At 43.8% G+C, this 13,699-nt stretch overlaps 1 protein-coding gene across 6 annotated transcripts in view; it reads right to left on the reverse strand.

Annotated features, from left to right (window-relative positions):
* LOC110497761 (fermitin family homolog 2) overlaps positions 1 to 13,699 on the reverse strand; it is an 81,904-nt gene that overhangs the window by 21,104 nt on the left and 47,101 nt on the right. For 2 of the 6 annotated variants that reach the window (XM_021574109.2, XM_021574107.2), the window contains exons 4-5: positions 8,573 to 8,704; positions 4,610 to 4,642 (exon numbers count right to left, since the gene is read on the reverse strand). In XM_021574109.2, the coding sequence (XP_021429784.1) occupies positions 4,610 to 4,642; positions 8,573 to 8,704 (165 nt within the window). The remainder of the gene's footprint in view (positions 1 to 4,609; positions 4,643 to 8,572; positions 8,705 to 13,699) is intronic. The other 4 variants (XM_021574112.2, XM_021574111.2, XM_021574108.2 and 1 more) reach the window with 3 other exon arrangements.

The raw sequence follows: 13,699 nt of genomic DNA on the forward strand, positions 1-13,699 counted from the left end.
TCTATTTGGATTTAAGCCATTGCCAAAAAACAAACAAATAACCAATCTGAAACCATGAAATGTCCTGTTGGCTGGCTTTGGCCAGTATGTTAGGGCATAGTAACAGCCCACACACTATGCAAGTCTTTAAGTGACTTAATTCAGCCTTCAATTCTAAAAACAGGCAAATGACAAATCAATATAATGTTTGCAATATCTATTCCTAAATGGGTATGCATATTTTGTGACAAAATTCTAATTTAAAAAGGTAATATATTGCATTATTAGTTTCATGATTGAGTATGCATGACACTTGACAATTTGAAAAATTAAACAATGTGAGGTGGAAGAAAAAAGTGAAAAATATAATAATAATTACACACACAAAACATTAAGAACAGCAGCTCATTCCATGACAGACTGACCAGGTGAAAGCTCATGCCTGATGTCACTTGTTAAAGCCACTTCAAATCAGTGTAGATGAAGGGGAGGAGACAGGTTAAAGAAGTAATTTAAAGCCTTGAGACATGGATTGTGTATCTGTGCCATTCGGAGGGAGAACGGGCAAAACAAAAGATTTAAGTGCCTTTGAACGGGGTATGGTAGTAGGTGCCAGTCGCACCTGTTTGTGTCAAGAACTGCAACGCTGCTGGGTTTTTCACGCTCAACAGTTGCCGTGTGAATCAAGAACGGTCCACCACCCAAAATACATCCAGCCTGCTTGACAACTGTGGGAATCATTGGAGTCAACATTGGCCAGCATCCCTGTGGAACGCTTTTGACACGCTGTAGAGTCCATGCCACGACTAATTGGGGCTGATCTGAGGGCAAAAAGAAAGGGGGTGAAATCCAATATTAGGAAGGCATTCCTAAATGTTTGGTATACTCAGTGTATATATTTTTAAGTTTGATTTTGTCGCACTGCTTTGGCCAGGTCGCAGTTGTAAAATAGAACTTGTTCTCAACTGGCCTATCTGGTTAAATAAAGGTGAAAAAAATATATATATGTTTAGGCCATTAGGGTAAATGCAGATAGGCTGAAGCTAAGGAGGGGTTGCCTATTTATTTGCACTTTGCTGCATCAGTCGGGCTACAGGTGATAATGTTTATTGCTAATAGCATACCTGGTAATATGGACCATGCATAGGCTATATACATGGCCCAATCTGTTAAAATAATTGTAACAAATGTGTTATTGGGTTCATTCTGGAGTTGGAAACTATATTTGAGATGGTGCCCACATACAGTTGTAGTCGGAAGTTTACATACACCTTAGCCAAAAACGTTTAAACTCAGTTTTTCACAATTCCTGACATTTTAATCCTAGTAAAATGTACCTGTCTTAGGTCAGTTAGGATCACCACTTTATTTTAAGAATGTGAAATGTCAGAATAATAGTAGAAAGAATTATTTATTTCAGCTTTTATTTCTATCATCACATTCCCAGTGGGTCAAAAGTTTACAAACTCAATTAGTATTTGGTAGCATTGCTTTAAAATTGTTTAACTTGGGTCAAACATTTTGGGTAGCATGGGTAGCCTGAGTCAGGATTGTAGGCCTCCTTGCTCGCAGACGCCTTTTCAGTTCTGCCCACACATTTTCTATGGGATTGAGGTCAGGGCTTTGTGATGGCCACTCCAATACCTTGACTTTGTTGTCCTTAAGCCATTTTGCCACAACTTTGGAAGTATGCTTGGGGTCACTGTCCATTTGGAAGACCCATTTGCGACCAAGCTTTAACTTCCTGACTGATGTCTTGAGATGTTGCTTCAATATATCCACAGAGAATCATGAGGAAGGAAAATTATGTATTTTGTGAAGTGCACCAGTGCTCATGATGCCATCTATATTGTGAAGTGCGCCAGTCCCTCCTAGAGCAAAGCACCCCCACAACATGATGCTTGCAAGCCTCCCCTTTTTCCTCCAAACATAATGATGGTCATCATGAGCACTGTTCTATTTTTGTTTCATCAGACCAGAGGACATTTCTTCAAAAAGTATGATATTTGTCCCCATGTGCAGATGCAAACTGCAGTCTGGCTTTTTTATGGCAGTTTTGGAGCAGTGGCTTCTTCCTTGCTGAGCAGTCTTTCAGGTTATGTCAATATAGGACTCATTTTACTGTGGATATAGATACTTTTGTACCTGTTTCCTCCAGCATCTTCACAAGATTATTTGCTGTTGTTCTGGGATTGATTTGCACTTGTCGCACCAAAATACATTCATGTCTAGGAGACAGAACGTGTCTCCTTCCTGAGTGGTATGACGGCTGCGTGGTCCCATGGTGTTTATACTTGCATAATATTGTTTGTACAGATGAACCTGGTACCTTCAGGCATTTGGAAATTGCTCCCAAGGATGAATCAGACTTGTGGAGGTCTACAATTTTTTTCTGAGGTCTTGGCTGATTTCTTTTGATTTTCCCATGATGTCAAGCAAAGAGGCACTGAGTTTGAAGGTAGGCCTTGAAATACATCCACAGGTACACCTTCAATTGACTCAAATGGTGTCAATTAGCCTATCAAAAGCTTCTAAAGCCATGACATAATTTTCTGGAATTTTCCAAGCTGTTTTAAAGGCACAGTCAACTTAGTGTATGTAAACTTCTGACCCACTGGAATTGTGATAGTGAATTATAAGCGAAATAATCTGTAAACAATTGTTGGAAAAATTACTTGTGTCATGAACAAAGTAGATGTCCTAACCGACTTGCCAAAACTATAGATGGTTAACAAGAAATATGTGGAGTGGTTGAAAAACGAGTTTTAATGACTCCAACCGAAGTGTATGTTAACTTCAGACTTCAACTGTACATACATTTATTTATTTTCATTCATTTTGGAGTAGAATGTCCTTTTAGTGATGTTTTAGTGATGATAGTGATGTTTATTTCGATGGGCAAGGGAGGAATAACTTGTAGTATTGGTCACCATCTGGATTTGGTCACCATCTCCAATTTGTTCCATCCCACTTGATTTTATTTAGAGTCGGACAGCAGCCTTCACCATAAATAACTTGTAATATTGGTAGTAACCATGTGGATGTCACCGTGATACAGTCTACACTGCTCAATGGGGAGAACTTGCGCTACAAGCCGGCAACAACTACACGGACACAGTCCTTCGCTCACCCTTGTCACAGTAAGAAGGGAAATAGCTAGCTTGAAATTGTAGCCAATATCAGGCTAGGGTGACAGCTAAAATCACATTTATTGTAGTGATTTTCACAAAAAAATATATATATAACTATGACATTAAAAAAAAAATTAAATGAAAAACGCTCCTAAGTCCCAGCTTCGGTAGACAAGTTTAAAATATTTTCTGAAGTTTCTAGCCACAAGCAAAAACTAGCTAGCTGGGAAGGGCTCATCAGAACGACTGACTAGCCTGAAACCATTCGTCTCCACATGTCCATGTAGCCTCCCCTGTTGCCAGGAAGCACAGACAACCTCTTCTGCCTCACGTTACCGAAAACCCACCCATAATGGATCGACAATCAACACGTCGAAAACGATAACACAAATGAGGAAATTAAATCGCAAAATAAAGAATTAGAATTGATTTATCGAATTTGCATTTTTACAGTCAACCACACGGATGGAAAAGCATTGTCAATTGAGAATTTGTCACAATTCATACTAACACAACAAGGCAATTAAATGGCAAACATGAGAAATTATAATTTAAGGATTTACATTTGATTTTTAAATGTGATAGTGTTGCACTGGATAAAATATCAAACACACGTTGCTATTTATTTTTCAAATTGGCAGATATTATGCATACTCAAACATGAAAATGACAATGCAATATCTTTTTTTTGCATTTCAATTAGAATGTCAAAAAATGCACACCCATTTAGGAAAAGGAATTGCAAACATGATACTGATTTAATATTGTACCATTTGCCTTTCCAGTAGATTTTCGGCAGCTAAATACTTCCATAACACACTGACCAGTCCCCACTGGCCTAAAAAAAGCAGGCAGGCCAAACCACTAACCAAAATCCAAACAGGAAATGGTGTGTGTGTGTGTAATACAGTAGAGGTCATGAGAACAGGGACCAGGCCACAACAACCCACCCCTAAGGGTTTATGGAGAGTTTCTAGAAGGGAGGGAGGAAAACAAGGTCAGCTAGAGTGCTGCTCTCCCATATGGTCGCAGGAGACATCCCAAATATCTAGAGAAAGCTGATTACAGTTTACCCCCCATCTCCTCTAGAGAAGAAAAAGAGTCGTGCAGCCTCATGTGTTTACTCCCAGCCTTTGACTATGTGGGATAGTGCCTTCCACAGGTCCCAGGACAGACTTTGGGATACCCTACTTTAGGGTACCTGTTGAGCAAAATGTGAACAGCTGAGCTTTCCAGCAGAACAAATGCATAGTGTGCAAAGCTTTTTTTATATTTTTCAAAAAAAGACGGGAGCGAGTTTGGTCCTGTTGGAGTGGGGTAAAGCCTATCACGTGACCTGAGTCAGCAGATATCCTCAAGTGACAAGGGCAGCAGCTGGCTTCCTTGGGATACAGCCTAGGCAGGTGACCAGAACATCACTCCAGCTGAGGGGTGAGTGGGTAAGGGAATGGGGAAGCAGTGCAGGAAGAGGGAGGACAGAAGACCAGGAGAAACCTTACCTTTGACCGGCCCGATGTAAATTATCTCAGAGGCTGGAGTGGAAAACGAGAAAGAGGGAGGGAAGGAAAGCAGAGGAAAAATAAAAACCAGAGGACAGATTAAAGAAATATTAAACGATAGATATTAAAAAGACGAGGGAGAGGAGGGAGGAGGAGTTTTTTTTAAAGAAAATGGACGAGATTGAGAACCAGGGAAGGGCTGTGCCAGTGTGCCAACCTAACCAACCCAAGATTAGATGAGTCACTTTGCCCTCTCAGCGACGGGAAAAGAAACATGGCATGACAAACCCTGGTCAGTTCCCATCCATCCGCCCATTCATCAGGATCCAATGTCATTTCTAATTGAAAAGCCAGGCAGGGTGTTGGTTGGAATGACCCAGCACTGCATAACAGTTCTAGTGAAATTAAAGTTATGGACAAATCAACTTTCCACCATGAGAATCCCATAGAGATAATTATCTGAGAGGAACAGTTCAGCAGAGTAGCAGACCCAATGGCCCTTAAGGAGTAGACAGGGCCATGGTCCTAGTTGTTATTCGTAGGGTACGGTTTGTAATATGGGCTATTCCATAGTAACGACATGCATGCTTCTCTTAATGGAATGTGGGTAGGGGTCTGGGATTTCCCAGACATGTGGGTGGAAGTAGGTTGTGGTTTTAGACTCAGAAAAAGACTGATTCTAATCTAAACACTTCTAACTGGACTTAGAGCACAGATCAAGCCCCCACATCCTCTTGGTCTTGGGTGAACTTCTAAACTAAAATCTTGCCAACTCAACTTGACCTCAGTATTGACCCGTTACCCAGTTTCCCCTGTGGTCCAGTGAGTGTGTAAGGAAGGAGGTGAAGACTTATCAAGGGTTGACTCAGAGGCCACAGAGGGCCCCATTCAGCAGGGTGGAATGGACTGAACTGTATGTAGGGAGAGCCTGTGGCTGAGCCCCATACAGATTGCATCAAGTGTTAGGGAGAGGCTGTGTGTGTATGCGCGTGCGTGCAGACTGCAGCATATGCCCTTGTGAGTACCATCAGGCGGTGTGGTGCTGGAGACCCCAGCCTTTCCCCAGAGGGGAGGTAACACAACATCAGGAATAACTCCCAGCAGCTTGGCCATGAAACACTGCACATTAAATACTCACTCCTACCATGTGAGCTGGGGGAGGTGTGTGCAACTTCTGCACATTTTTTATTTGTGCACTGTACACAAGTGTTTTCCTGCATGTCTATTATCTTAAAGCGATTCCGAATATTTGTACAGAGTTATGACTTGGCCTAATTCATTTTTAGAAACCCCTGGTTAACAGCTCATTAGGATAACAAAGTGTGGATGTAGTTGGAGCAATACCAGTCATACATAAGGGTGTAACTCATGGAATTAGGGAAACTCTGGCTTTGTTCTAATAATCAGAAAGACTCCCAGGATTCCCATGGAGTCAAATGGCAATGGGAACCAACAAGCATATAATTGTCATAACATTGACGAGGGAGCCAAGAGTCAGAGCTGCTTGGTTTAATGTCCTTTCTCACACTCTCCCCTTTCCTGCCTCTCTCCCCCTTCTCACACTCCCCTTTTTCCCTTTCCTGCCTCTCTACCCTTCTCCCCTTTTTCCCTTTCCTGCCTCTCTCCCTTCTGTCCCCTTCTCACACCCTCCTTTTTCCCTTTCCTGCCTCTCTCCCCCTTCTGTCCCCTTTTTACACCCTCCTCTTTTTCCCTTTCCTGCCTCTCTCCCCCTTCTGTCCCCTTCTCACACCCTCCTCATTTTCCCTTTCCTGCCTCTCTCCCCCTTCTGTCCCCTTCTCACACTCTCCCCTTTTTCCCTTTCCTGCCCCCCCCCCCTCCCTCCCTTGAGCCTAATGGCTGTGTCTGTGTCTGTGTCTGTGTCTGTGTCTGTGTCTGTGTCTGTGTCTGTGTCTGTGTCTGTGTCTGTGTCTGTGTCTGTGTCTGTGTCTGTGTCTGTGTGTGTGTGTGTGTGTGTGTGTGTGTGTGTGTGTGTGATGCCGGGCCAAGTAGCTACAGGGTTGGGCTGGGTCTTTAGGACAATGAGGACCATTCACAACGCCTTAGCCAAAATCGCTAAAGCTAACTAACGCTGCATAGATACCACAGCATGCCCCAAGTGTTCCTCCTCCCTCACATCAGTGTAGCTAATTTATTGACAAGACTAGCAGGCAGGAGGAAGAGGGGCTGGTGTAGCTCAAGCTCTGCAGCCTGGTTTGGATATAAAATGGCATGGTGACCAACTACGCAAAGAATCCCAACCATTCCCTCTCTCCCTCCCTGAGTAAGGAGCCCAGAGTCCACAAATCATATCATACCGCTGCTCCTCACTCACATTCTTATTTGGGCACATACAAAAACAACTGTTTTGGCACTGTCTCGACTTGTTTTTAAAACCCTATGGGCGGATATTGATAGAAGGGTAGATACAGTGGGGAGTATTTGATAACCTGCAAAATTGGCAGTGTTTCCTACTAACAAAGCATGTAGAGGTCTGTCATTTTTATCATAGGTACACTTCAACTGTGAGAGACGGAATCTAAAACAAAAATCCAGAAAATCACATTGTATGATTTTTAAGTAATTCATTTGCATTTTATTGCATTACATAAGTATTTGATACATCAGAGAAGCAGAACTTAATATTTGGTACAGAAACCTTTGTTTGCAATTACAGAGATCATAAGTTTCCTGTAGTTTGCACACACTGCAGCAGGGATTTTGGCCCACTCCTCCATACAGACCTTCTCCAGATCCTTCAGGTTTCGGGGCTGTCGCTGGGCAATACGGACTTCCAGCTCCCTCCAGAGATTTTCTATTGGGTTCAGGTCTGGAGACTGGCTAGGCCACTCCAGGACCTTGAGATGCTTCTTACGGAGCCACTCCTTAGTTGCCCTGGCTGTGTGTTTCAGGTCATTGTCATGCTGGAAGACCCAGTCACAACCCATCTTCAATGCTCTTACTGAGGAAAGGAGGTTGTTGGCCAAGATCTCGCGATACATGGCCCCATCCATCCTCCCCTCAATACGGTGCAGTCGTCCTGTCCCCTTTGCAGAAAAGCATCCCCGAAGAATGATGTTTCCACCACCATGCTTCACGATTGGAATGGTGTTCTTGCGGTTGTACTCCTTTTTCCTCCAAACACAGCGAGTGGAGTTTAGACCAAAAAGCTATATTTTTGTCTCATCAGACCACATGACCTTCTCCCATTCTTCCTCTGGATCATCCAGATGGTCATTGGCACACTTCAGACGGGCCTGGACATGCGCTGGCTTGAGCAGGGGGACCTTGCGTGCGCTGCAGGATTTGAATCCATGACGGCGTAGTGTGTTACTAATGGTTTTCTTTGAGACTGTGGTCCCAGCTCTCTTCAGGTTATTGACCAGGTCCTGTTGTGTAGTTCTGGGCTGATCCCTCACCTTCCTCATGATCATTGATGGCCCACGAGGTGAGATCTTGCATGGAGCCCCAGACCGAGGGTGATTGACCGTCATCTTGAACTTCTTCCATTTTCGAATAATTGCGCCAACAGTTGTTGCCTTCTCACCAAGCTGCTTGCCTATTGTCCTGTAGCCCATCCCAGCCTTGTGCAGGTCTACAATTTTATCCCTGATGTCCTTACACAGCTCTCTGGTCTTGGCCATTGTGGAGAGGTTGGAGTCTGTTTGATTGAGTGTGTGGACAAGTGTCTTTTATACAGGTAACGAGTGGAGAACAGGAGGGCTTCTTAAAGAAAAACTAACAGGTCTTTGAGAGCCGGAATTCTTACTGGTTGGTAGGGGATCAAATACTTATGCCATGCACTAAAATGCAAATTAATTACTATTAGACCAGGAAGAAGTTATTGCACCTTTGACATTCCAGGAGTGGAAGTGTTAACATAATTCTCCAGAAGGCTCTTGGAGATGGGGTTCAGGGTAGGCCTGCAAGGGGTGACTGAGTTTGAGGTAAATGAGTGGAACTTACTACCTGATCCTGGGGTGAGTAGTGGCCCCTCCAGCTCCAGAGCCTCCTCCTCAGCCTCTTCCAGCTTTTTCTTCTTCTTCTTGGGGTCGCGGGGCTTACGGAGTAGAGATGCCTCCTCTGGATGACGGATATCTGGAGAAAGAGAGAAAAGGGGGAGAGGGGAAGAGAGAGGGAGATGAGGGGGGAGAGAGGGAGTCAAGGAGTTATCACATAATCCCAACACAGTGTAGCCCAACACTAACCAAACCCAGGGACCCCATGGAGAGGAAGACAGTGAGCAAGTGAGAGAACAAAAGATGGGGGAAAGACAGAAATATAGTGAGAGAGAGGGGGAGAGAAACTGCGAAAGACAGCCCAAGAGTCAAGGGGGTTGTGAGAGTTCAGCTTAAAAATCACAAAAATAAAACAGACTAGCAACTAGACTAACCTAACCCTGACCCCAAGAGATGTGCTATTGTCCTGGTTTGCAGTTAGGAGTCTTTCAACTACAGACCTCACACAAACCACATTCATTCACCCTAACGCATAGTTTAAAGAATTTGAATGGGGGAGAAGGTAAACCCAGTCAAAAGATGTGATGGAGAGACAGAAAGAGGCAGAGAGAAAGATCGAGAGGGGAAACAATGATAAACAGCGGTGCACATGCAAGGTGGAAAATGTATAATCCCATTTCTCAGGTCACCAATAACCCCCCACCAACCCCCTCCCTAAACCACCCTAACCCTCTCCCAACCCTCTCCTAACCCCCTCCCAACGAGAGGGGTGTGTGGTCGACTTAGTACACACACTAAATATTTCTGCAGAGTAACAGCTCCTCTGATACCACACAGTGTGTGTTTAGCAGCAGTCACTAAACAATGAGCTAGTGGTAATAACAAACACTGTATCTGTCATAACACCCTAGCCTCTAACCTAGCGCTTCTTCACAACACACTGGATGAGAGACTAGCCTCTAACCTAGCACTTCTTCACAACACACTGGATGAGACACAAGCCTCTAACCAAGCGCTTCTTCACAACACACTGGATGAGACAATAGCCTCTAACTTAGCGCTTCTTCACAACACACTGGATGAGACTAGCCTCTAACCTAGCGCCTCTTCACAACACACTGGATGAGACACAAGCCTCTAACCAAGCGCTTCTTCACAACACACTGGATGAGACACAAGCCTCTAACCAAGCGCTTCTTCACAACACACTGGATGAGAGACTAGCCTCTAACCTAGCGCTTCTTCACAACACACTGGATGAGAGACTAGCCTCTAACCTAGCGCTTCTTCACAACACACTGGATGAGAGTAGCCTCTAACCTAGTGCTTCTTCACAACACACTGGATGAGAGAATAGCCTCTAACCTAGCGCTTCTTCACAACACACTGGATGAGACACAAGCCTCTAACCTAGCGCCTCTTCACAACACACTGGATGAGAGAATAGCCTCTAACCTAGCGCTTCTTCACAACACACTGGATGAGAGACTAGCGGAGTTGCAGCAGATGGCATAAACAACTACACATCAGCACAGAGCTTGTGTGTGTGCATCTATATCTATATCAGACTGGCTGGCAAGGAAAGGATGAATTAAACAGTCACATTGCAGTTCAGTTTGAGCGTGTGTGTCTTCAGAAAGTATTCATGCCCCTGGACATAATTCTTCAAGCTCTGTCAAATTGGTTGTTGATCATTGCTAGACAATCATTTTCAGGTCTTGCTATAGTTTTTCAAGTAAATTTACATCAAAACTATAACTCAACCCCTCAGGAACATTCACTGTCTTCTTGGTAAGCAACTTCAGTGTAGATCTGGCCTTGTGTTTTAGGTCATTGTCCTGCTGAAAGGAGAATTAATCTCCCAGTGTGTGGTGGAAAGCAGACAACCAGGTTTTCCTCTAGGATTTTGCCTGTGCTTAGCTCCATTCAGTTTTTTATCCTGAAAAACTCCCCAGTCCTTAACAATTACAAGCATTCCCATAACATGATGCAGCCACCACTGTGCTTGAGAATATGGAGAGTGGTACACAGCAATATATTGTATTGGATTTGCCCCAAACATAACACTTTGTATTCAGGACATCTTTTTGCAGTATTACTTTAGTGCCTTGTTGCAAACAGGATGCATGTTTTAGGATATTTGTATTATGTACAGGCTTCCTTCTTTTACCTTTGTCAATTAGGTTAGAATTGTGGAGTAACTACAATGTTGTTAATCCATCCTCAGTTTCCTCCTATCACAAACTCAGTAACTGTTTTAAAGTCACCATTGGCCTCATGGTGAAATTCCAGAGCGGTTTCCTTCCTCTCCGGCTACTGAGTTAGGAAGGACACCTGTAGCTTTGTAGTGACTGGGTGTATTGATACAACGTTCAAAGTGTAATTCATAACTTCACCATGCTCAAAAAGGGATATTCAATGTCAGCTTTTTATTACCTATCTACAAATAAGTGCCCTTTGTGAGGCATTGGAAAACGTCCCTGGTCTTTGTGGTTGAATCTGTGCTTGAAATTCACTGCTTGACTTAGGGAGCTTACAGATAATTGTATTTGTGAGTCTAGTTGCGCACATTTTTACTCCTGACCTTTAGGTTTGCCATAACAATGGGTTTGAATACTTACTTATATTTCAGTTTATTTGAAAAAAACAATCCCACTTTAACATTATGCGCTATTGTGTTTAGGCCAGTGACAAAACAAATCTAAATTTAATCCATTTTCAAATTCAGGTTGTGTGCGTGTGTAGATGGAATGAAACTATGCTTGGGCGTTTGTTTAACGTCTCCTCTGACAGACATACTGCAGTCCTGATTTAATGACTCAAACAGAGCTGCACCAACCCCCTCAACATCCCTCTTTCCTCCCGCCCTCCACGCCTCTGCTCTCTACTCCTCTCCTCTCGCGACACTCCCCTCTGTTAGCTGGAGAGGCCAGGGAACCATCAGTCAACATTAATCTCCAGTGTTCAGGACGTTTTTGGAACGGTTCGGAGGAGCTGGCTGAATATGCCAGAATGTGTCTGGAAAAGATAGATGTGCACCATCTAGAGTTTAAAAGCACAGCTGGGGTAAATGTCTGTGCTGTCTTTTATCTATGCTTCTACACTCATTTAAGAGATGTGTGGATGACTGGAATTTCAATTTCATAATATTAATTTGGCTATTGTCAAATTTTTGCCTTTTAAAATCTATTTAAATCCCTCATGCCCTACAACTTTCACTCCCTCCTTTTTCCATAGCTAGGGAGGACAATGTGTGAGACAGAAGAGCAAGAACGGCGGGAGAGAAAGCGAAAGAGAGCGAGAGAGAAAAAGAGAGAGAAAAAGAGAGAGAGAGAAAAAGAGAGCGAGAGCAAACGAGAGCAACTGAAGAATAGCGAGAGAGAACTTCTTGGCTTGGTGAGAATTTCTTGTTTAGTTTGTGTTACTAAAGCAAAAAGCATTCCAGGGTTTAAGAACAACCAGATGGTAGCTCGCTCTCCCTCACTCCCTCCATCTCTCCTCCTTCATCGCTCTTGCACAGCACAAGCCCTGTGCCCTTATACAGCCATGTAAGTGCAGGCATGCTGCCTGGCCTGAGCACAGAGGTGGAGCGAGTGTCTACTGTAGTTGCACCAAGTGTCAAGTGCTGTTGTTATCCACAGACTAAAATCTGTGAGCAAAATACCATTTTACATGACCATTTCAAATATCAAACAAGAGATGGGCTGAAGAAAGAATGGACAGAGCCCTTCTTTTCATCAGTCACATGAAAGTGGGAGAAGAGCAGAGAGCGGGGTAGTAACATCAGGAATGCAGGCCCCTGATGTAGGCTGCCAATAATTAGAAGGAGTAGCGAGAGAAAGAGGACAGGGTGCAGGATGAAGTAACACTGTCATACTATCCAGAAACAGCAGGTGTTGTTGACGGAATAGGATTTGGGCCGCGTGACCTGATCCTAGATCTGTGGGTAAGTGCAACGCTTCTACCCAATCAGATTCATGCAGAATCAAAGCAAAGGTCTACAAGTGGTTGATGTTCATTACAGAACATGATGCCCATAACATAAGAAGCAGCTTCATTCAAATCATTTTGACATGATCCAGGCTCATAGCCAGGTGGACGGACAGACTGACTGACTGCCAGCCTCGCAGTACGATTGTAAGAGTAAGACATGATTCATTGCCATGGGAGTGAGACCCACCTCACAGAACCATTTACATTTTAGTCATTTAGCAGACACACTTCTCCAGAGCGACATAGGCCCTTTCTGCATTATAACTAGGGGCAGGAGTTTTTGTGTATGGGCAAATACAATGTTAAAATATTTAACTTCTGGCTAACATGTTACTTGTGGAGTAGAAAATGAAACTGTGGTCAAACCACATTGACATATTATCAAAAACCAAGCCTCGCCACTCGAACCAGGTCAGTGCGATTGTCCACAAATATACTGGACCGCAGTAAAACTGTTGATACATCGAACACTAATGTCACTGACCATGGAGAACAGAACAAAGCCTGGGAACTGACCACACGTCCCACTTCTTCCAATCTCTATCCATCCATTTCTCTCTATACCTCAATCAATTTTCGTCTGTCCCCCTATCTAGCCATCTGTCAGTCCCTTCATCCATCTCTTGCACCCCACAAACCATCTCTTCCGCATCTATCCATCACTCTCCACCTATCCATTGCTCTCCCCTTCTATCCATCTGTGTTCTCCTTCTATTCATCTCGCTCTCTCTCGCCACATCTCCCCATTTTCCTTATATGTTAACTTCAGGGCAGGGCTGACCAACAACACAGTAACAGGACAGTGTCACTCTCAGCAGCAGTCTCTATAAAATCAGGCAGGCCAGTGAAGCAGCAAGACTGACATTAGCACTAACTGGTCCTCTGGATCGCCTGATTGGCCAGAACAGACTGCTTCTCTAGATCGTCTCATTGATCACACTGGTAGAGGCTAGAGGCCCGTCTTCCGCTAAGACCTGACTGCCAGGTCAGGTCCCACAGTCCTGAAAAAGTCATAAGTGACGGCCAACATTTCCTGGCGGTCTCCCTTGGTGGAATGGAAGAGGCTTTATAGGGCCCTATAAGCAGCACTGTCTGTGTGCAATACCTCAGCTGTAAATTAAAAACATAAAGGGGGAAACAA

Source organism: Oncorhynchus mykiss, chromosome 19 (assembly GCF_013265735.2).
Source record: "Oncorhynchus mykiss isolate Arlee chromosome 19, USDA_OmykA_1.1, whole genome shotgun sequence".
In the NCBI taxonomy this organism is placed as follows: domain Eukaryota; kingdom Metazoa; phylum Chordata; class Actinopteri; order Salmoniformes; family Salmonidae; genus Oncorhynchus; species Oncorhynchus mykiss.